Genomic DNA, 25,087 nt, shown 5'->3' with positions numbered 1-25,087 from the left:
AGCCTCTTGTGAAAAGAAATTGCCAAGAAAACTTCAGGGACTCTTCCATGTAGTTTTCAGGAGTTATGACTGACTTAGAGGCAAATAAAAAAGTAAATATTGAAAATATCTAATGGTGGAATCTATTATTTTTAACTTTGTTGTTACTTTTAATATTTTCATTGTTTTTAATTTAAAATATTTTTGTAGACACCCCCCCAAAAGTTTTGTAAGCCCTAGACAGTATGTTTATTAGATGGACATGCCTCAACTTATAAGATTTTGGAGAAAAAGTGCTATTATTAAGAACATTTAAAAATATATCTTACTCTGTTCCAAAAGTATTACAAGTTAGTGGGCATATTCAGTAATATACGTACTGTATTAGACAGCCCATAGTTTAAGTATAATATTGGAATAATTCAAAGTGTTATGCTTTTATTTTTGTCATAAAATTCCACTTGTTAACCATGCTAATATCAATAATTGCTGAAGCAAAATACTTTCATACTTTTATATGTCTTTTAAGGTTCATTATATTTCTCTGTTTTTGTTTAATATATAGAGTTCTTATATCTAAAAGCAATATATCTTGCTCTGTATTAGAAGTTACTGGACATATCCAATAATATGGACAACCCCTCTAGTTTAAGTATTATTGAAATAATTCAAAGAGTTATGTTTTCTATATTACCAAAGAAAAAAAATAGTTTACAAGGGCAGACATTTATGCCATAATTCCAGAACAAAAACAATAATTAAAAATCCTCATGTCCTCCTTTTCTTTGTATGCACCTGGTCAGGGATACCATTTCTTCATATTATAAACTTACTGTCATGCTGCAAACATTGACACATTTGATTCTGCCTTTTAATTATTTTCTCTTTATTCCTCAATATTTTACAGCTTTTAAAATGTTTTGTAGCCCTTAGTTATAGATAACCTTTACTTGCCTGTTTCTCTTCCACAGTTAAAAGGAACTCTCCATTTTTAGAGCCACATACAGGACCATTTATTAGAACAAACAGCTTTGCTGATGAACTTGACCTGGAGGGGGAGACGTTACTGACTCCAATAACTCACATCTCACAGTAAGTCACAGGATTCTGAATATCATTAACCCGGATTAGAGTGCAAGCTAGAAGAAGATAAACTGTAATTGTAGAACAAGCTTGTGTAGAATTTCCCAGGCGGGACTATGGAACAAGCTTGGTTTTTATCATTGCATCCTTGCATATCCAAGAACTTGCGCAAAAATATCTTTAGGATATTGTTTTTATGTGAAACTAATGTTTTGATTAGACAAAGCAAAAACAAATTGTGTTGCTTTCTAATGAAGAACATGTAATTAATATTGAACATGCATTGCTGCTATCTCATTAGGACAAACTAGTTAAATGGAACAGTCTGAAATTATGCCTTTCCTGACATCTTACATTAGTCTTATAATATGCTGTATTCAAAATCCTTTGGCCAAGGTTTTTCTCCTTTGTTGAACACAGTTTTATACAGATGTCTTTAATCTATTGGGAGAGATAAAAATGGTGTTGATTACAGATCACAAGGATGAGATGAGTAAGGGGGAAACAGAAACTTGCCTTCGATGTGATCATTGAATAGTCTGCTCAACTTTAATGAAAGTCTCTAGGCTGCATTTGGCTAAACTTTTACACTTTCGGATTGACCTTATTAATATATTCTTAGACACTGAAAATATTGCAATGAATTACCTTTCTATGTGTATACAAATATAAAAGTGCAGACCTTGCATAGATTACACATTTGCAGTATAATAAACACAGAAGTGATTACTGATCACAAAATTCTACATGATGAAAGTTTTTCAGGTATCATGAGTAACAATACAGTAGCACGGCTCTAAAGAACTTGATAAAGAAAGCTTTTTTATGGTCTGATCTAAATATTCTCTCATTCAATTCTAATTCATGTCCTGCTAAGCTTCTGAAAACCAGCATTTCAAACTTAACAAGTTGCTTTCTTACAGGGCATTCTATGGACGTATTCTAAGGTGTCTACTGGTATATACCCCAAAGATAAGCTCGACCTGTATAAACCAGTTCACATGTCAAAGTCAGATCAAATGCAGCTTTGTACAGCTTGATCCATGCTGTATACAAGGTGCTTCACCCTGAGTAATATTTTATAGGCCAGCTGCATACCATTGTAAACTATTGTTAGAAAATGAAGGGCTTTGCAGCTGGTAAGAATAATGTGCTGTTGAATTTTGGACTGCAGCACTGCATATAAATTAATATGCCCCATGGGCCTTGGAAATGAGCATGTATGAAAGAAACTGATGCCATAACCACAAAAGGTGTGTATAAGAGCTGCTGGGTAGATTGGAGGCATGCGCTTGGTCAAGAGTATCTGCAAACAGATTTCACCTGAAAGCATAAAATTACTTCTCCTTGACAGGCAATATAAATCAACTGGCAACAATATTGATTATCTACAGTACCATTAGGAAACTTGCCTGGTATAAGTCAGATTAAGGAATGTGTTTAAAATATCTGTTTCCACTTAGTTTGAAAAGTTTGATAAACTTGTGCAGTTCAAACTTGACAGTGACACTGTATTGGGTATCTGAGAAAATAAGGAACAGTAAACTGGCAGCAGCCTTGTGAAAAATGTCATGATTTAAGAAGTCTCCAGAGTCCCTCCGGTTCAGACTTGGGTGTGTTTATTAAGCATACTGGCTGCATATTTGGAAAGGTGAAACCAGAAGAATATATGACATGATCCAATATAAGGCTACTAGTGCAAATGTGCAACAAAAGTTTCCCTGATTTTGGAACGTGGTATCAAGGAGAGTTTTTTGTTCATAGTAATAGGTCTGCATATTGTTTCTGGCCTCAGCTAAATTGCAACAATTGTTACCCAGATCTATGAAATTGACTTGACAAAGTTATGTTATTATGTTGTTGTTAGTTGCGAAGTCGTGTCCGACCCATCGCGACCCTATGGACAATGTTCCTCCAGGCTTTCCTGTCCTCTACCATATGTTATTATATTTTGCCCCAAAATATTTTCCCACTTCACTTGGTTGCGTTATAGAGTGCAGGAATCTTCATTTTGTTGTACTGATTCATTATCAACTAAAAATACTTCTTGTGATGTAAATTTATCTCATGGAAATTTCACAACTTCATATAAGCTCCACATAAATTTTATTAATGTGTAAAATAAATATTCATATGCCTCTATCCCAACATTCCTGTGTATGAGAGTCATTGGGGTATACATTTAGGAGGTGTTGCTTCTTCTCTGGAGGTAAAAAAAATGATACCCATGACAGATAATTAGCCCAGGCTGGGTTGTCTCAGAGCAGCTCAGTGACTAAGATGTTTCCAGTAATGTCATGCTCAAATCTGCCTGGCAGTTTTTCACAAGTTTACTTTTCCTACAAAAGAAACATTTTTTTTCTTCTCCACTGCTTTAAGATGCTTGAAAATTTCTTTTAAGTGTGGAATTTTTGAGCTTCATTACTTGGTGGAAATGATAGAGACAGCTACTGCTAGTATTGTGGTTTTTCTATTTAGTTTCAAAACACACTTCTCAATCTGAGAAAATTCTTCCTCTCTCCCTCTCTTTTTTAACCCTGCCCATCTCACCTAACACTTTATAGGAGGTGCTCCTTATAAGGTTTCTCCTTGGAACTTAACCAAAGCACGGGAACCCGGGAAAGATGCAAGCTGCTAGAAAAATTATTGTAGAGAAAGATCGTTGGTATACATATGTTTGCTGCTCTGTAAGTAAACTGAAGGAGCAATGTGATTTTTCCCCTTAAAAGCAAATTCTGTTTCAGCAAAATGTACGAGAAATAATTGGGGGAGAAATTGCACTGCTTGAATGCTGTTATCTCCTGCAGGGTTCCTATCCCATACAAAGATTTTTAAGGTACAAACAAAGGGATCTTTTCTTAACACTTCCCCCATGTAGGAAAATCAAAGGAAGCAAAAGGAGATCCAATATTCTGTGCCTCTGTGTCACATAATCCCCCAGAATACTGTTCACTTCCAGTGCATTTCCAATGCAGCTAGAGCCTCCAGCATGGCAAACGAGCAACGTAAATAGGAATTAAAAGTTATTATTTCTCCTTGAAAATATTCCTCTCAAAATTCCTAAGAAGGAAAATTGTTCTTCAGGAATACAAATATGTATGAATTTATCTAAATAGAAAAGAAGAACAAGTAATTTTTTTCCCAATAAAATCCACAAATGCCCAAAGCCTAGTAGCGTATGTGAGTAGTAGAGCTTCAGGAAACACAAAAGAGGGGTGCCTATCTTCAGCACTGCCTGCCATTTGCATTTTTCCTGGCCTAGGATCTCCTGTGGTCTTGCTTTGTTGAGTGGAAGTGAAAACATGGACATCTGCCAGGGAATAACAGAAAAAATGTGCACAGTGTCATGATATAAAGGCTGCAATATATGTACTTTCATCTGGTATTGCAACACAAGTGTGTAATGGTGGCATGTAGTCATTTTGGGATTGTTGTGGATTACTGCAGTGTGACTGAGTGGAATGTGCCACACTATATTGCAAGTAGGAAATCATATTTTAATGCTTCCACAAAATAAATCAATAAATAATTATGACAGGCAGGTAAAGGATGATTTAGAATACCTCTTCAGTCATGCTAGATTTCAGTCTGTGATTAGAGTGGTATTATTTGCTTTATTTACAGGGGAATTCTTCAAAAGCTCTATTCTCATAATTCGGACTCGTAATTCAAAAAACAGATATTTGTTTTTGAAAACAAAAGATGTGAATTAAATGCACTTGCTAAAATAATGTTCTTTGTATTTTTTTTCACAAATGTTTTTTGTATTTTTCATAACCCACTCTCATTAGTTATGGAAACGATACGTATTCATCTAATAGGACATGTGTATTATTTTATGCACATCAATGTTCAGAACCTAAGTATTGTCACTAATCAGAGAATCCTAGGGCTGTAGTCTAGAATGAGAAATTTAAAAACATCAGAAAATTCATCATTGGCAACCCATTTCTGCGGGGGGGCGGGGAGGGACAATGAATTACAGGCATTGTGTAGTAAAGATTTTATTGTGGGTATTTATATTTTCAGCTTAGGTGTGTGCCTTTACTAGCCTTATGAAATATGATGATGAGGATACAATATAGGACTTGTAAGTTGCTTAGATTTATTTGAAAGGAGTGACATAGCATGCATTACTGTTGCACTATTCCACATTTATTGCTATTTAAGAATCAGCAGGCTGTCTGCTACTTCTGTTATTTTGAGACAGTGCCTGAATTTAAAAAGTACATGGTGCTCAGAGCAAACATTTGTACTTATCTGCGTACTGGGATCCTTGTTTGCACTGACTGGATAGCTTATATTGTAAATGATTCTTGCTTTTATCTTCCTCTCTGATTTCTAAAGGTCTTGTAAAGTCTCAGCAAATACGGCTTATTCACTTTCAAGTGGTCAGATATAATGACTGACCTGCTGTCACCAGCTCTCTGTGTAACTAACAACATTTAAATTGTGGTTGGAACACAGACAACTTTATCATTCATTGGCTATAAGGATTTGCAAGTATGAAGCAAGCAGGCACCCAGCCAAAGATCACACAGGAGGAAGTGATGTACTCTCCCATCATATGTTCAAAATTTTTAAGCACAGGTTTAATTTTATCCTCTTTTTTGTTTAGTTGGATTTTGGCTGCATGATGGTACTCCATCCCTCATTTTAGACATAGGAAAAATATGAAACAATGCTCTTTCAAGGCTAATCTCATACTGTATATTAGTTTGATAAAGTCACTGCTGCGCCTTTATGTGTCCTTTTTAAATCTATGTTGCAACCGACATGAGGAAAATTACTTCATTTATGGAAAAGGAAGAAAGGCAGGAGTCTATAGAAGCATATACATAAACATAAAGGTGGGGAAAGTGTACCCAAAACTGAACAGAGTAAAAAAAGACCTTTAAAAGAATATCTGCTGACATGTGAATGAGGACATCCTCATAAGGAGAAACCCAAAATGTGATTCACATTAGGAACAATGGTTGAAACTTTACCAAACAATTATTGTTGTTTTAACCATTTAGTGGTGTCCACCTCTTGGCAACTTTATAGACAAGGGCTCTCCATGCTACCCTGTCATTAAGTTCAGCTGATTAATTATTCTAGAATCAGTACTGAAACTGATGTTGTATCAGTGCCCCAAATATCCAATTTTTATAAATGCCATTTTCTGAATTCACAAAGCACCTTTAAAAGGTAACTAAATTATGTTGCCTTGTTATACAGTATATGTGATGCACTCATCACATGTATAACAAGGAAACATAATTCAGTGATGGCCTTTGCATTAACATTTAAATGCAGATGTTCCAACTTCCTTTAAGTAGTAAACACACTGCTCCTTTCCCAGTGTAAATTAATATTATGCTTTATGCTTTCTAAATAGCAGCATGCTTTTTATTGGTGTCAATTAAAGTAGTATCCAGGTGTTTTCTTATTCAGAAGTGCTGGGCTCATCTAATCAAAATCTAAGAAGTTCTTTGTTCTGAAATATTAGCTTATTTTGGACATCACAAAAAGTTTTGGAGGAGAGATAAGAAGAGGCCCAACATTTTGTATTTATTTATTTGAGTTATATTGCTGTAGTCAGTGGATTTGGCTTTTCTGTTATGAGGGAAATGGCTTTTTGGCTGTGATGTACATAGCATTTGGCTTAGAGTACTACATTTATTATGTTAGCAAGTGAGAACTACATGCAGTGTTATGCAAGTTGACTTCTGCTAGCTCAACAGGGTTTTGCTTGCCGCCCTATTCTTTTTTCATCACTCACCCTGTGAATAGTCTCCAAAACACATGGGACATATTTGGGCTATGGATTTTGTTCCTCTGACAGATGATCAGCACTAGTAACCAATTGGTAATTTGCTCAATAATCTCATTTTGTTTAAATTTAAGTTCAGATTTAAAATTAGAATTCAAAAGAAAATTTAAGATATTTTGGGCATGTTTCTCCCAGGGTGTTTTTCAAAAGTGCATCCAATGAGAGAGAGACAAGGAATGGGGGAACTGGATTCAGACATTGTCACAATTTTAACCGTAGCTTGTTGACTAAACCAGGATAGATTGTGTTCACACATCAGACTACATCCAAGTGAAACAAGCCACATTGTGTCTTAGCAATGGAGTGTGTGCAACTTCTGTTAGTTTAACATGTTGAGAACCATGTTCCCAAGGCAGACCAAACAGTGACTCAAATTCTAGTTAGTGTTCCATGATTTATGAAACCAAATGCATATAATGAAGGGCTATCCTTTTTGGACCCTTACACTGTAGGGAGCTAGTAGACCTCTTTAGTTCATTCTTAGTGTGCTGTAAAAATCCAGACTAAGAAAGCAATTTCAGTTGTGCATTGATTTGCCCATATTCCAAAGTTAGAGAGGCATACTTGTTCACTTAAACTGCGCATGATCTAACTGGTTTTAAAGGTGTTCATTGTAATCTTTTATAAATAGTATAAAATTAAAACGTTAGAGGAGACTTCAGATGTACAGGTTTATCAAGGTTGGATTGCTATAATTCATGAATATTTTATGGAGTTGAGTTTGCATATCCAGGTCAGGCAATTTAAGGAGTGTTTCTCAGAATGACTTCTGTTTTTCATTTTAGAAATCTCAACCACTTTTTCCCATATCAAAATTAAGCAACTGCTTATTGATAAGCAGTTTATCCATAACATCTGCTCCAATGAGTTAGCTCTTTATTGGCCACAATTGCTTGGTGGATTGAAGGCCTGATGTTATTTTTGATGTAGGTTGTGTGTGGACATTTAGAATGAAATACTTGTTTTCCTTTATTGAAACTGTTGTATGAAAACTGTATACATATTTATATATACATAGTAGAAGTGTGTGTCTGTGTGTGTGTCTTGTAGTTAAGGTATCAGGCTAAAACCTGGGAGACTGTGAGTTCTAGTTCTAGTGAAGCCAGCTGGGTGACTTTTGGCTAGTTACTCGCTCTCAGCCCTGGAAAGCAAGTGATGGCAAACCACTTCTGAAAAACCTTGTCAAGAAAACTGCAGGGACTTGTCCAGGCAGTCTCCAAGAAATGGACAGAATTGAATGGAAGAGTACGTATAATAAATAGATTTTGCTTTTAGGATCAACTATAAATAGTAAAGGAACCAGCAATCCAGAATATTACCACAGGCTAGCATTTGGTAGGCTATCAATAAAGTCATTAGAAAAGATACTCATATGTCATGCTGTGTCTATAGCTACTTAGATCAGTATCATGCTGGCAATGATTTTGTGCATGTGTGTGTGAGAAAGAATATGTGTGTGGAAGTTGGAGTGTAAAGAGCAAGATAGAAGATGTATTTAATGTTTTTGTAATGGAGAACATTCCTGAGAACAAACACCATGATAGCCAAAGGGGGGGGGGCAAAGAGGAGGAGGAAGAAATGGATCATTAAAAAAAGCAATCCAAAATTTGCAAAAGACTGAAATTATGACCAGTTCTAATGTTGAGAAAAAGAGAAGAAAAGAAAAGAAATGGAGGAACTCAATTACAGTGGCAAGGCGATTGAGAGATCTAAAGGACCAGCTCAAACAGATCATGATTTTTCTGTTCTGTCAAAGTAAATTTTCCTGTTTAAAATCAAAGAACATTAAGAGAATAGAGATGTCTTTGGTTCACCTGATATTTTTTTTTTCTTTCTTCAGTTTTTTTCTTTAAAAATTAAAAACTTCTTTAAAAATAGTACCTACTTGTTTGTTTGTTTTTTACTATTTAGGAATATTTTTAGACATTACATTGTACAAAGGAGTTATTTGCTCAGCACCACCCCAACTAGTGAAAAATGTATTGATAATTTCTAGATTAAAATATTTATCTCATTTAATTTTTACTCTAATAGAGGATCTTTTAAAATCATTATGAATAGTTAATAATGAAAAAAAAAACCTTGGTTGTGAAGCATGTTTTTAAATTCCAGCTAGAACAAAAATGTATTTATTTCAACACAAGGGGGCAGTGATGCCATATAAGAATATTGACTAGTATTTGAGTAGTCCACATCAGATAGGTAAAATGACTAGGAGAGTGAGATAATAATTTGACTTATTCATAAACCTGAATGAATACAAAAGATTCAGGTTCAGTTTAAAAGTCAAAATTGAGTTCAGCTGTTGATAAAGTCGATTTGTTTGCTTTGAATTAGATACACAGTTACACAAAGAAATAATAACTAATCCATTTGTGTTCAACAGGATTGTACATTTTATTGCTCATAAAATATTTATCTCATAGATTATAAGGAATAAGGCAATTCTAAAACTGTTGTATAAGCCACAAGTGTGATATTGATGAAGATACAATAGTATTCCAGTTTTAAAAGGGTTTGATAAATTTCTATGAAGTTCTGTCAGCAACTACTACAGCTTTAATTTACATTTTTGTATCCATGATCAAATATTTCACTGCACGCATTTGCATTTTATTTTAATTAAGCTTATTTTTTGTTTACTTGACGGTGATTTAATGTTGTATTAACTGATCTTTTTCATGTGTGCTCCCTAAAATACAGTTTGGATGATGATGAAGTTTATATATTTTGAAACAGGATAGTGTAGAGATAAGTGTGTATGTTTCTATATAGAGGTTTGACTGTTAAAGGAACGTAAGTCAAATTATATGCCCTAAAGCTGAATTTTAACTGGCATTTAATTTAGGACTATATCAGTGTGTAGAAACACTGCCTTGCCAAATATTTAATATATATTATTTGGACAGACTTGCCTCCTCTGTTCTCCTTTAGTATTTCAGATTAGATAGGGTTACACCTCAGGGGGCATCTGTATTTCTGGGCAGGTTATTGGTGTACTGCATATTGTTTATGCACACTTGCTATTACAGTATAGTTGATTGCAGAACTCAAATGGTTGAGATGGGTTTATACATGCATGTTGTTTAGAGCATATTTCACATGATGAAAACACCCTCCTGATCTCTTTTAGGGCCCAACGGAAAGGAATGGTTCTAACTTTTAAAGTAGTCTTGTCCAAATTGGGGTCCTTTGCATGTAAGGATTTTAATTCCCAGAATTCTCAGTCATGCATAAAGTGGCTGGTATTCTGGGATTGCCTTATAGCAATAGCAGTAGACTTAAATACCACTTCATAGTGCTTTGCAACCCTCTCTAAGCAGTTTACAGACTCAGCCTATTGCCCCCAACAATCTGGGTCCTCATTTTACCAACCTCGGAAGGATGGAAGACTGAATCAACCTTGAGCTGGCTCTTATCCTCTAAGAGTTTCTCAGGAGGATTTTCATTAAGTGTTCCTAATGAATATTGGCTATTGAGGAAAGGGATAGCTCACTTTTGAAAAACAGGCAGAGGGAAATATTTTACTCTTCTGGCTTAAGCTTGATTTAAACTGGTCCACAACTATGCATAAACATCAATGCATACCTGCACTGCAAACGGGTGATGGGTAAGTGTAGATTGCAGATGGTTACAAGACAGGCCGGTATCCACACCTTCCAAATCTCTTATGGCGCGTCTTCTTGCCTGCTGATAGGTTGATCTGACTTCTTGTTGGGAGGTGGGTGGAAGGCAAGGGACATTCAAATGACAAAATGCTGCAGCTAGAAGAGAGACTTGCTGACAAAGTGAGGAGACATAAACATTTGTACGATGCAATAGATAAATATTACAAATACCAAGAGATAACAGCCAATTCATGGAGGGAAATTGGAAAGACTTTGGAAGAAGACCCAGACAGATGCAAAGAAAAGTAGAAACAACTGCAAGACAAGTTCGTCAGGCTAAAAAATAAAATGAAAGCAAAGAGCAGAGACCCTGGGCCCAGCGGACAGATAATTCTGGTTTGTTTTGCCACTTGTTTTCACAAAGAAGTTGTCTTCCTCACTGATTTCCATTTCCTGCAATATTTTATATTTCTGTGCTTTGTTGTTTTAACAGTTTTAACTAGCCAGAATGTTAACATTCGCAGAAGCACAAATGCAACAGCTATGCAACTGTCTCTGAATGACAGATATATACATTCTCTGACATGCAGTGACGCAGAAGTCCCACCCTAGCCTAAGTCTGCCAATTGTTTCCTGCTTAGATCTTCCTATTTGCATTGTAAATTTCCTAAGTGAATCTAAGAAGTATCTTCACTATTTTTTTAAAAGAATCTGATTAAAACATCTTTGCTGTTTTAAGCAAAGCTTTTGAATGATAACTGCTTGGTTTGTTTTATTGCTTTAAGAATGTTTAGATTTTACTTGATACACCAAGGGTGGCTTTGATGACATCTAGACAATGTGATCACTCAGCTGATATGTGAGGGAACTAAGAAAAGGTGGCAACAACAGCAGTAGCAGCACCAGGAGCCAAAATCTCTTTTCTCAAGTTCTGTTTTCCCCACATTATTCCGCTTTTATTTTGTGCCGTTAACAGCAAACATATCTTGGCGTTGTTGACCATATTCTCCATTTTGTTCTCTATTGCGTTCTTACCCTTGTTGGCTCTGGTTTTGTTTTGGATTTTATTGTGCTTTATTCTTTTTGTCATATTGTGAGCCACTGGAGCTGGGTGGTGCTTAAGTTGAATGAATTAAACCTTAGAAAGCCTTTTCTAATTCAGATGGTTCTCTCTGCATAGAGAGGAGGAAAAGGAGAAGGTTATTTATAAAGATGCAGCCTTTTCTGGGCAAAGCTTCATTTTTCCCTTAGGTGAAAAAATAGGGTGGAGGATTTTTCCTCGTGGTTCTGAGCAGATTGAAAAACTACTGCCATTTAGCAAAAACAGCTCATCTTTTTATGATAGCAGCAAAGAATAAAGGAACATATATATGCAAAGAAAGGCCGAGGTTTGGGATTCATGTTTTCCTTATGCTACTTTCTCAGGATAATTAATACAGCTTTAGTAATAATAATTAATTAAATGTGTATGTTGCCAACTCTGAGTGATTCTGGGCCATCTCAGTTTTATGTGCAACTGAGAATAAAATAGCTTCATTTTTTAAAATAATCTGCTAACAATATTGGATTTTGCAAGGAAAAGACTGTGCTCTAGAATAACGTTTTATCCTCTTTTTGCAAATTCTGCTTAGATATTTTCAGCTGCATTTGATTTTATTTACTGTTGTACCAGTCTTAAAGTTTTATGATTCCAGCTCAGTCAGTAACAAATCAGTAGGAAAAGTTCCTGTACTGTATGTTTAAGAAATTAAAACTTAGCATGCCATATTCCTAAATGAGCAACATCACCTGAAGGTTTTCCTGCTTTGGGGAAGTGTCACATATGAAGATGTGTCATTTAGTTGCTTCTAAATTTACAAATGGGAAAAAATGCTAGGTGTGCTAAACTGGCGATTTTGGCTAAGGTATAACCAATATACTGTATGGATACAAATTATTCCTTATTTGTGTCTTCTAGTGCTATGGAAACATTTAGCATTCAGAACCAATACATACCACCGGTTTGAGTGAAGTAACTGAAGCTCCAGCCTGTTGATCAAGCTTACTAGTAATCTAGAGCAGAATAACAGCAAACATAGCCCCATAAGTAGCTGGCTCGTAACCTGGGAATATATTTGGATTTGATTTTCCACTATATGCCCATGTTGTGCTATTTCTGTGGAACATTACTGTATGTCCCTGCAGTTCAGATCGGCCCCATCTTGTTTTTTGCAAGGACATGAAGACATGGCTTTTCTCTGTGTTTGTGGGTCAGAGTCAGTGAGGAAGTTATGATGATTGTGGTTCAACTGCTTTTTAAAACTTTGTTGTGGTTATGTATTTTATTTACATTGCTGTTTGGTGAAATGAACAGCCATATACATTGAATAAATAAAATAATGTACTGATGGTGATTTGGAATATATTTTACCAGTTTCAATTTGTGTGCTAACTGTGCCCTTTACAGAGAACCAGTTTTTAGCTTCTATCAATCGTGCCATAATCATCTTTTGGCTGCTCACCTTGCTTTTGAACATAATTCCAGAACTTAAATTTTGTTCAAAATGCAAAGCTCTTACTAGGTCACAACCTGTTAACTCAACTTTTTTTTTTGCCATCTATACCAACACAAGGCTTAATTCAAGGCCATTGTTGCAACTTAAAACTCTAAGTCCTGGCTGGAGAATCCTGAGAGTTCAGAGTCCACAAGTATTAGAGTTGGCACCCTTGCTCTAAATATTGAGTGGTTGCTGTATTTCAAAAAAGTTTTGCCTTCTTGTGAGAGTGTCCATATACTATGTTCTATTTTAGGGAATTTTCTTTTGTAGTTATATTAGCTAAAAATTGTCAAACAAGTACAGTAACTGTTTCTTCAGTTTCTGAAGACAACAAATTCATTTTGTGCTAAATATTATACTATATTCTTATTCAAGATCTTTCTACTATTATTCCCATGTTCTAAATATTTATAATTAACAATATCAGTTTTATTAAGATAATTACTTCTAAGCATTAGGACATTTTTTTTCAGAATTCCAGAATCCACAATGTTCCATGTCTATGTGTGCATGTATACACACACACACACACACACACACACACACACACACACATATGCAAATGCTGGACACATGCTCATTTATAATCTTCATTGGACAATGTGTTTGTTCTCCTTGACAGTTGAATAAGAAGACAAAAGACATTTTGAAAAATGTGTTCCTGTCAACTTGATCGCTGTGCCTTCCTCTGCATCTGTATTGAACAGTATCCCTCCTAGACTATAGTTTCTAGGAAGGAGATGGATAACTGATTAGATCCACATTTGAAGCATTGTCTCACTTTTCAAGCATTGTTGTCTAATAAGATAACATTTGTTTCAAAGACTCCTAGGAAGTGAAATTCGGGAACAAAGGGCATTAATGTTTTTTTTTTATTTTTATGCCATAAAAAGTAACTTCCCTTTTTACCGTGAGAATATATAATGCTTAAGAAGAGTGCTTGGAGAATGCCCACTCATCATATGACAGATATTACATTTACACCCTAGCAAGCAGGTGACTGCATGAATATGAAATTTAGCTTAACTGATGCAATTATAAACTGCTGCAAATCAGAGTACATGCTGAAGCTGATAAAATAGTGGCTGTTAATGGTATTTTTTATTTTATTTTATTTTTTTTAAAAAAGACCTCTAGAAAAAGTGCCCGTAACTTCAGTTCAATTCTTGGTGATGACATGGACAGTCATACAGTTTTCTTGGTAGCAAATGCAGACATCTGATTACTTTTTTCTGGGATGTATTTTTACTTTTCAGACTATAGCCCTGAGAGTCTCCCATGCAAATATGAGCCTGATTTGACTCTGATTAGCTGTTGAGTCCAGACAAGGTCAGCCGGCTGCTGCCAGCTGCTCGGATAGTATAAATTATCTCTGGCCTTTGGGCGATTATGGTGTATGTGCACCTGCAGGTTACTTTCTTCTTTTTAATTTATAAAATAGATGCTAATTATAGAGATGGTGTCAACTAGCGTTCATATTTATATATTGCTATATATTGCTATATACCATGAAATAATGTAGTATTTTATACACATTAAACTTTACATTTGAAAGGAAAGCTTAAGAAGGACAACTGCTATGCATGTGACTTGGCTTAGCATGCAGCTGGTTTCTCTGGCAGGGCTTTCAGTTTTTATGTGAAGGTTGAAGGGGGCCATGTTTATATGCAACTTGATAATTAATTGTGCCACCATACTATTTCTATGAATTCATGTTAATAAACTTGGCAAGTATCAGGTTTATTTGAGTGGCTGATATTGAGTGAACAATATGAAAGCAACATTTTTTAAATACATAGAATGCCATCTGTCATATACAGGTAGTCCTTGACTTACAACTGATCATTTAGTGCCTGTGGGAAGTTACGACAGAACTCTCCAAAAGCTACTTTCAACCCAGATTTGAAGTTCTGATGCCAGGTCCCCTCCATGATCCTGTGATCACATTTTGACAGTCAGCAACTGGCCTCCATTTACATGTTGTGATTCAGGGTCAGCTTGTGGGTTCGGCAGTTGGGTCGGACGACTCAGAGGAGGAGGAGGGGGGTGTTGAAGAGCTTGCTGATGATGGCCTTGAAGCTCCGCAGAGCCCTCAGCCAGGCCCCTCCCACCTGGTCACGACGGAGACCCAGCTGTGTGAGCCTGACAGCGTGGATGAAGATGACCCACAGCTGGCCCTGTTCAAGGACGCCCAATGCAGGAGGCAGTCAATCAGGAGTAAACAGAGGAAGGCAATGGGGCACCTCGTAAGGAGGCAGAGAGAAGCCATGCCCTGAACTGTATAAAAGGGAATGTGTGGGAGGGCTGGTTTGCTGAAGGCAACCGCTTGAATAGTTCCTGTTTCATAGCTCCTGTTTCATGGTTGGTGTCTGTTTTATGTTAATAAATTTGGCAGGCTTAGTTCCAGCCTCTTGCCGTTTGCAAAGGGGTTGTCCCTGCTTTTTCTGCAGGGCCGGTAGCAGGCTGGTACAGAACATTTACAATTGTTGGTAGTGCCCGCAGTCACATGACCTTGCTTTATGACATTTTTGCCAGAAATTGGTCTTTCCTTCTGATTTCTGGCAAAAACACCCCAGAGCAAACAATAGGTTTGTCAAGTTTCCGACGTATGGGCTTTTCAAGTGACTCTGAGGCATTGTTTACCTTAAAAGTCCTTTATTAGCCTAATACACCGGCAAATGCTTGCTCGAATCTGAAATCTCCACCCCTTGCACAATATATTAAAACACAGTTCTCCACCTTTCTAATTTTGTCATTAATCATATTCTCCAATTAATTTAAAGAATCAGTTTCCCTTCTGTTAGAAAACCCACCAAGGTCTTATCTTCTTTATTTCAAATGGCCTTGAAAGGTACAATCCTACTCGTCCCCCCTCCCAACCTTAAACTCAATCTCTTAAAGCAATACCCAAGTTTAACATATGAAATGGCTACTTCTTCATCTCTTGTCAAGCAATAACATTCGATGTTAGCAGCGTTGACAAGGTTTGCTTAACAACCACGGGGTTTGCTTAACAAATGTTGCAAAAAAGATCATAAAAGATCAGGTCTGGTCATATAGTGACTTGCTTTATGACTGTCACACCTTACAATCAAAATTGTGGGCTCAGTTATGATTGTAAGTTGAGCACTACCTCAATGTGAAAACTATAATTAGTTTTATTATTTACTTAATGGTTGCTATTTTCTAATAGCAATCATTAAGTAAATGTTCATTAAGTACATGATTATAGCAAACATTTAAGTAAATGTTTATGTACCTCTGACACATAAACATTCTTGAAAGTGTAATAAAAAGCAAGAAAATCCACAATGGTGTACTTACTCAGAACGAATTGTGCAATAATACTGGAATATTGATAGATTTATCCCACATAGATGGACTCACGTAAGTATGCATGGATAGCTCTTAAAACTTTAAAAGGGAAACCACGGCCAACATCCTCAAAATTCCTTGCAACCTTAGCAGGGAAAACCACCTTTTACAAGGCTGGAAGTGTTAAGCTCACAAAGAAGATAGCTTGACCACATGTCCACTTACCATAGAATAACATTATAGAAATACCAACAGTATTCATATATTTAAGACCTTTAAGATCAAAGTAGTTGTTTGACAATTGCTTCAAATTCTTTAAATGGAGTAATTTTGTCTAGCTCACAGGTCTGCAACCCGCGGCTCCGGAGCCGCATGCGGCTCTTTCAGCCGTCTCCTGCGGCTCCCAGTCCTCTGCCATGTGCAGTCCAAAAAAAAAAGTGGGACTAAAAAAGTTCAATCAATTCAAATATGCAGGGTAGGTGCATATCTCGCCTTGGCTCCACTCTTCAAACCCTGTTCTGCACATGCGCACATATACGCACATGTGCACACATTTTTTGCAGCTCCCAGTTTTTCCTTTTGTGAGGGAACCGGTTCCAAGTGGCTCTTTCACTGTTTCAGGTTGCTGAACCCTGGTCTAGCTGAACATGTGATGAATTCGAAGTACAGGATAAGATGTGAAAAATGGAAAGTACTTTTCAAGGAGATTCACACAGATTATGATTCAAAGAAGATTCCATGTGCCAGATCTAAGACAAGACCAGAAGGTGATAATCTGATCTTACTATCAGATCTTCATATAGCTGGAGAAATATCTAAAGACAGTGGTGATCGTGCCATTTCATAATTTACTTTTTATTTTATTTCTATGCTGCCTATTCCCTCAAGGGGAATTTGGATAGCTAACAATAAAAAGAAGTAAAATAACTTTAAAAAACCTTTAAAAATAATATATAAACCTGTAGAGGGGGTTACATGCAAGAAGTTACCTGGCTGGATATTGTAGAGTTTGTGGGTAAGAATTTGTTGTTGTTGTTGTTGTTCAGTGGCTTCTTGAAGATTTTATGGTGCAAATGGATATCTCTCCACAGTTATATCCAGTTGGTTTTCATTATTCAGTCCCTTAATAGTGTGATATTTGTGTAGTATACCTGGTGTCTGTTATGGTCCTTTGACCCCAGCAGCCCTGACTCATGGTGACTACTGTATATGGACAAGTTCATAGTTTCCTTGGCAACATTTGCAAGTTACTCGCCCAAAGACACTCAGCTGGCTTAATGCTTAAGGGAGGACTAGAACTCAGATTTCCCCATATGTATTTCTTTATCTTTAAATAGTACACTATTTATTTCCTCGTAGCATATTTAAGGAGATACAGAACCAATTGTTCTGGAATCACAGTGATCCAGTAATTCCAGGCCTGAAAGGAACCCATGAAGTCCAAATAAAATCTCTAGAAACTGCTTCTAGTTCAAACAATTAACTTCCAGGGGAAAAAAATCTAAATACTGACAGGAATGGGAAGATTCACATGGCGTTAAGAGGAATAAAACACCCCAGAGTGTTCCAGAAAGTTCCATTACTAGAAGAGTATGCTTGCACATACCTAGTATAATTTCTCTTTGCTGTCATGTTACGGAAGTGCAAGTGAAAAAAAGTATAGCTATGTTAAACTCCCAAATAATAAATGTCTAGGGAATAAAGAGCATTAATACTGGCAAGTTTTAATGTTATTCTTGCCAAACATTTGTATTTTTTCTTACAGTATTATAGCCTAAAAATAGTTTCCTTAGGGAAGACTGAAAAACAAAACAATAAATGCCTCCTTTATCTTGGAAATATATTTCCAAATCATATTCTGGCTTAGTTCAATAAACAACATTAGCAAATGATTTTTTTTGGTGGTTTAAGCTTAAACTACTGAATTGGGATGAGAATCCACAGAGAGAAAAATGCAAATGCGGCTAGAATCTGAATCCCACATGTTCTATTTTAATCATTTGAAGTATACTCTCTGCTTATGGATTTAGGCTTGACTTAGACTTCTTTGATGTAACCTAAATGGCCTACATCTGGGTGGGAAGCATTTTCCCCTCCAGTGTCCCTTTTCCATATACAGATAAAGATTTTTGGAAAAAGAATATGAAGAGAATGTTAAAACCAGGAGGGCAGGTGGGAGGGAGGGAAGGAAGGAAGGCCAAGCAAATGTGTCAATGAGGCTTCAGAGGAAGATTCAGAATCCATGAAGTGACTCAATAATCTACTATATTTAGTGAACCACTATGTCTTTGATACAATTCACCACAAAATTTTCCAACAGAAGTTGCACTTAAATAAACTGAAATATAGTACATAGTGTGTAATATAAGGTACGTAGTATTACCATACTACCATTTGTTTTAAGGAGGTTTATGCAAAAGAGACCCTTAAAATAACTTTTCCCAAACTGCTATTCTGCTGATCTGTTTGGACAAGTATTTCCAGCCTGCATGGCTGAAGGTAATTTTAGGACTAAGAGATCCAAAGCATTTGGGACAACAACAGGTTTCTGGATTGTACAAATACCATGTGTTCATTATTCACTGCCTATGCTATTCCTCTTCCGGTACATTTGCTAAACTCTGTTTCTAAGCTGATTTATTCTTCATAATTGCTGATGTACAGAACTTTTGGAAGTTTGAGACACCTTTGGTCATACCTAATAATTAAACCTGATTTTGTTCTGCCACTAATCTTTGCCTTTCCATTTTCAGAATTAGTAAATATTTTAAGAACAAGAATCAGATCTTTTATTGTGTGTGTCTGTTCTCCTTCACTGTCAATATATAATTATTTTTTCTACTTTTTGAATGGCCATAGTAGTAATACTCAATACCAAGAAATGTGTGTGCTAAAAAGCCATTCTTTGTATTCCTTATTGATGTTGCTCTTTAGTCAGATTATCCAGATGCATACAAAACATTCTGGATATCTACATTAATAATTCTCTTTATGAGTGAGTTATTCAGAGGCCTAAGAATGGGTGAGAATGGTGACTGGTGAATAACTGCTTAGAAAAAGATCCCTCTTTTAAATAGATAGTTTAAATCTAAGTCTGTTTGAAGGCACATTTAACAAGGAACCAATTTAAATATAAAATCATGATTTATTTCATTGTTCATGATGAAATATTTTTTAAAATAGTGAAGATTATGAAGGAGATAAGAGGTTCTGGATATGAAGCAGATTATAGGTAGTCCTCAATTTATAACCACAACTGGGACCAGAATTTTTTGCCTAAGCAATTAGTCATTAAGTTACTCTGCTGGACCTGATTTTACTACCATTTTTACTGCTGGTGTTTCATTTAAGCTTGCCATCTGAGTGCATGCAGATACATGTTCTCTCTTACACAAAGGTCCTCTTTCAGTCAGCATTTATGCAGCCACTGGATTGTAAAATGCCTGGCAGTAGGTATTAAGAATTGAGCTATAGCAGCTGTCCTCAGTACCAAAGTACAGGTGTTTGAAGGTTGTGTGCTGTTCTATTCTCTCATATCCTTGTATATTAAACATATACAGTTTAATATACTGTACATATCAATATACAGTATGCTTATATGACTTCTACTATCTTCTCCTATCGGTTTCTTATGATTTATTAACTGTTGTTTGTAACTTATGATTAATGATTGTAACTATGATCTATCACCTACGGTATTACTTGCTGTTTATATGTACACTGCAAGTTTATGCAGTGGAGACAAATTCCTTGTGTGTCCAATCACACTTGACCAATAAAGAATTCTACTCTACTCTGCTCTACTTGATACATGTACAAATTAATCTTGTTAAATTAATCTTGTCTAGTTTAATATATTATACTGCATAATGTATAAACAACTGTATTCAGAAGGGGAATTTTTGGCCTTTTCCTAATCACTTTTTTTCCAACTGTTCTGGGATCTTTGAGATTCACATATTAAGTGCAGAAAGGCAGTCTATATATGTGGAACTAAAGTGATCTACAACCCAATTTACATTCCAATTCATTTATTTTCTAGAGTTATATAAACTTATATGTCTCCATTTTTAATAATCTTAGCAACATGGTCTCTTTAGCTATTCAGTCTGGATAGACACCAAAAACTTTTAACCTAAGTATAGTTCTTGTTTTTTTCCACAAGACCTAGAATTGACAAGATCTTTTCTTCTTACTTAAGTCTTTTAGAATGTTAAAGTTTCTAGTTTTTAAATGCTAACACAAACAGCTTTTTCATATTTTTAAAAAAAATCTATTGTAAACCATCTGGATGCTTTGCAAATGAGCAATGAATATATTTTATTAACTGAATAATGGTCTCTGGATCATCCTTACCCAATCAACCTTAGCCTTTCAATAGATTGGAACTGCAACTCACAGATGTACTAGTTAGCTTAAAAATTCTGGCAGCTGTCATTCCAAATTATTGGAGATAAGGGTGTTTAGGTTGTAGCTATGTGTTTCTCAGAACTGAGCATATGAAAGAACAAAGATGAATAGATCTTAGCTCCCCACATTGCCTTGGCATGGGTAATAAATTGGACTGTAGAGGAATATTTTTTTAAAAAAACACTCTTAAGGGATACTTTCAGAAGCAATTGATAGTTAAGTAGGGCTTTATTATCTTTCCTCTAGCTCAAGAGGCATCCATTCCTCTATCAATATGGCATCCAGCAATTTTTCCCAAGTTATCTCCCTAAGTTTCACCAGGCTTTCTATCTCATGTAATTTTTACTTGCATGAATGTTTTTACATAGTTATCTCTATATCAGTCCTTCACAGTAGACTAGATTTTCTGGTTTGATAAAAAAAAATAATCCAGATTTATTCTCTTTATATATAATTAAAAGTAATAAATAAATAAGAAAACAACAACAACACAAGCTGAAAGGGCAGATTTAATGGACCACTAGGTCTTTTTCTACCATCAGTTTTCTTTGTTTCTATATAATAACATAGAGGTCTCTTGGATATAGTTTTCTGAAACGACACCTTTTAATCTGCTAAGAAAAAATAACAGTTCAAACATTTATGTGGAGGATTAGGTTTTTATTTCGAATGCATGTTTTTACTGGTTCTGGTGGGAACAGAAATATATATTTATTTTTCATTTTGGATTTCTATTTCTATGTAGCTACGTGGAAATCCTGTTTCCCATATCCATTCCAAGTTATCTTATTTCCTATAAGATGAAATATTGTATTTTTGGTATATTTGTTATTATTAACTGAGATTTATATTTTTATGAATTTTCAGATGAATCTATCTTTTAATTAGGATATCTTCGTTTAAAGAAATATTCCATTAAGAATTGTTGAAATGCAGAAGTGCTGAAATAATGGTAATAACAGGGTAATAAAGAAATAATGAAAAATAATAATGGTCCATCCCTGATAGCTTTTCATAAGGCCCTAAAAACCTTACAATTTTCCAAGTCTGCTAAATGTGTCCAGGACCCCATTTCCTGGCTTTACTGGCTAACTGGCCAAGTATCTCAGCTGCTATGTATATTTAGTTTGGATATTTTCATTGTTTTAAAAATGTTGTACTGTTTTAATTGTAATATTTTTTTTTAATTGTAAGCCACCCAGAATCATTGACTGAGATGGTCAACTAGAGAAATTGAATAAATAAATAAAACTAATTAATTCAATATGATTTAATCCTATCCCGCCTCTCCCAAAATTGGCCAATTGCAATCACACTAGGAAATCTCATTAAGCTAAATTTTTCATGTTGTTTTCTAACATACATTTAAATTTAAATATTTTGTACTATAAGCTAGAACTGATCGGGTTGCTTATTCTTAAAAATCCAGGGGAAATTCAGCATTAGACATTAATTCTTTGATTTATTGACTTAGACTACCAATATAAGGGTTTATCATAGCACTGGACAGAACAAACAATTTTGTATTAACACACTGGCTTCCGCAGATACCCATATACAGGTAGTCCTTGACTTATGACTACAATAAAGCCCAAAATTTCAATTCCTAAGCAAGACAGTTAAGTGAATTTTGCCCCATTTTATGGCCTTTTTTGCTACAGTTTTTTTAGCAAATCATTGCAGTCGTTAAATCATGCAGTTGTTAAGCGAATCTGCTTTCCCCATTACTTTGTTTGTTGAAATGTCAGCTGGGAAGGTTACAATTGGTGATTATATGAGCCCAGGACTGCAACTGTCGTAAATATATGTCAATTGCCAAGCACCCAGATTTTGTTGGTGTGATTTTGGGGATACTACATAAGTATGAAAACTGGTCATAAGTCACTTTTTCAGTGCTACTGTAACCTCAGTCACTAAGCAAATGGTTGTAAGTCAAAGGCTATCAATACACATGGATCTGTTATGACTAAATGAGAGCAGTGGTGAGATTCAGCTGGTTTGCACCAGTTCGGTAGAACCAGTAGCTAAATTTTGTTGAGTTCAGAGAACCAGCTGAACCCATGTGGCTTCTGAAAGTCTATTCTAGGCCTGGGAGACCTGGAGGAGGTCTCCCAGGCCTAGAAAGGCCCACCAGAAGTGTGTGGATGTCACTTCCAGAAGTCCGTTCAGGGCCTCCCAGACCTAGAACAGCCCACTGGAAGTGCATGGATGTCACTTCTGGAAGTCCATTCAAGGCCTCGGAGGTCCAGCCCTGCATTCATGCAGAGAACCAGATGTTCAAGTATTTGAATCCCACCACTGAGTGGGAGGCTGCATAGTGTAAGTCAGGGGTGTCAAACTCAATTTCATTGAGGGCCGCGTCAGCATTGCAGTTGCTCTCAGGGGGCTGGGTGGGTATGGCCAGGGTGGGTGTGGCCTACTGGGTGGGCGTGGCTAGAGTGCATATGGCCTACTGGGTGGGCATGGCCAGCTCTACATCGTTTGCATCAAGGGTGCCTATGGGGGCCTGGGCAGGAGTGGGACAGATCTGAGGGACTCTGGCAGGAGGAGGGTCTCTGGGCCAGGGCCAAGGCAGTGGGCCAGGGCCAAGGCAGTTCCCTCACTGTTTCCAGGATGGCTTCGCAGGCCGCATGAAACCACTTCATGGGCCAGATCTGGTCCCCGGGCCTTGTGTTTGACATGTCTGGTGTAAGTGAATGAAATCCATGCTTTTATGTGAGTGAGTGACTTCCATGAACAGCACTGAAAACAATCACCATTCCAAGATTTATTATTTTGTTCCAAATTTTTTTAAATCCCATTTATATCCCGCCCTTCTCCGAAGACTCAGGGCGGCTTACAATCTAAGCACAAATCAATGTGCTTAGCAATAGCCTTCATTCTACGTATATGCCTACTTATTAGGGCTTTCGCCCCCCCCCCAGCGGCATTATTACAAAGTCAGCTTATTGCCCCCAACAATCTGGGTCCTCATTTTACCTACCTCGGAAGGATGGAAGGCTGAGTCAACCTTGAGCCTGGTGGGACTCGAACCTGCACTAATTGCAGGCAGCTGGTGTTACTTAAGGAGGCATTAGCCCACTGCTCCACCAAGGCTCACTTGCTTGGATTTCTTAAAAAATGCAAATCCAAATGCAATTATAAAAGATACCCCAAAATTCATTAAAAGAAAATGAATTCCTGGAAGTTATTGGTGTCTAAATTTATCTGCTCCAAAGTGTCTAAAATTTATCTGACACTATTTTTTTTTTGCCCCAACAATTAATACATCATGTTTGCTATTTGTTATACAGTGGTCATTTTTAGCCTTTTAGTTAGTGGGATATTCAGTGGGAAAAGATTTCAATAATTCAAATAAAACTTGTAACACTCAGCAATTGCTAAGCACATTGATTTGTGCTTCTTAGATTGTAAGCCGCCCTGAGTCTTCGGAGAAGGGCGGGATATAAATGGGATTAAAAAAAATTATATTGTTTACTTTAAACCACTTAAAGCAGGCATGTCAAACTCGCGATGTCACATGATGTCACGTGACGTATCGGGACTTTTTCCCCATTGCCAGCAATGGGGTGGGCGCGTTTTCAGTGTGATGCATCCGGCCTGTGGGCTGGCAGTTTGACATGCCTGACTTAAAGCTCTGCTGAAACAGTTACAATTTAATTTACAGGTACTGAAAAGGTAAGTGAACTGTAATCCATGTGATATAGATGGGAGTATAGATCTTGTTGAATTGATTTTGTGAAGATATCCCTTGCTGAGCAATAAATGCTGCTTTTTTCTGGTTATCAAGACCGTAATTTGATGGTAGTTAGGATGGTTAACAAGCAGCACAGGGGTGGTGGGGTGTAAGTATAACTAGTGGTTTCCATTGTCTGCGAACAGTAACTTATCCTTTCTGCAGATCAAAGGAATGAATGTTTGTAACTTCTAATGTAGCTCTGGAAAATAGGCTGAAAGTTGTTGTGGGAAAAGACGGTGAAATAATCTACCTTTTCTGAAACTTATACAAAAGAACAGGATTGAATGGCTATTCTCAAATAGTTTTTCACCACTGTATCTCAACCTCGGCTACTTTAACAAGTGTGGTTTTCAACTCCCAGAATTCCCCTGTTGGGAAATTCTGTCTAGGCAATTCTGAGAGCTGAACACTACATGTAATTAAGTTGCCAAGGTTGAGAAGCACTGATCTACCCTATTTCCATTTTAAGGCGATGATTGAGATAAACGAGGTACATGTGCTTCCAGATGGAGCATTACTAACAATACTACACCAGTAGCATTGTGCATCAATCTGGCTTTTCCACCTTAGCCATTTTTTTTTTACTGAAAAGAACGATTGC

At 36.4% G+C, this 25,087-nt stretch overlaps 1 protein-coding gene across 1 annotated transcript in view; it reads left to right on the top strand.

The window, feature by feature from the left end:
- The window catches only part of KCNQ1 (potassium voltage-gated channel subfamily Q member 1), a gene marked incomplete at its 3' end in the record, with an annotated part of 412,703 nt that overhangs the window by 148,070 nt on the left and 239,546 nt on the right, over positions 1–25,087 (top strand). Inside the window, exon 13 of the mRNA XM_081313593.1 lies at positions 951–1,071. Coding sequence (XP_081169719.1) covers positions 951–1,071 — 121 coding nt within the window. The remainder of the gene's footprint in view (positions 1–950; positions 1,072–25,087) is intronic.

Source organism: Vipera berus (assembly GCF_964194415.1).
Source record: "Vipera berus genome assembly, chromosome: 1".
Taxonomy (NCBI): Eukaryota; Metazoa; Chordata; class Lepidosauria; order Squamata; family Viperidae; genus Vipera; species Vipera berus.
Note: the sequence above shows the minus strand (reverse complement) of the source record. Positions and strands in the feature narration are given on the sequence as shown.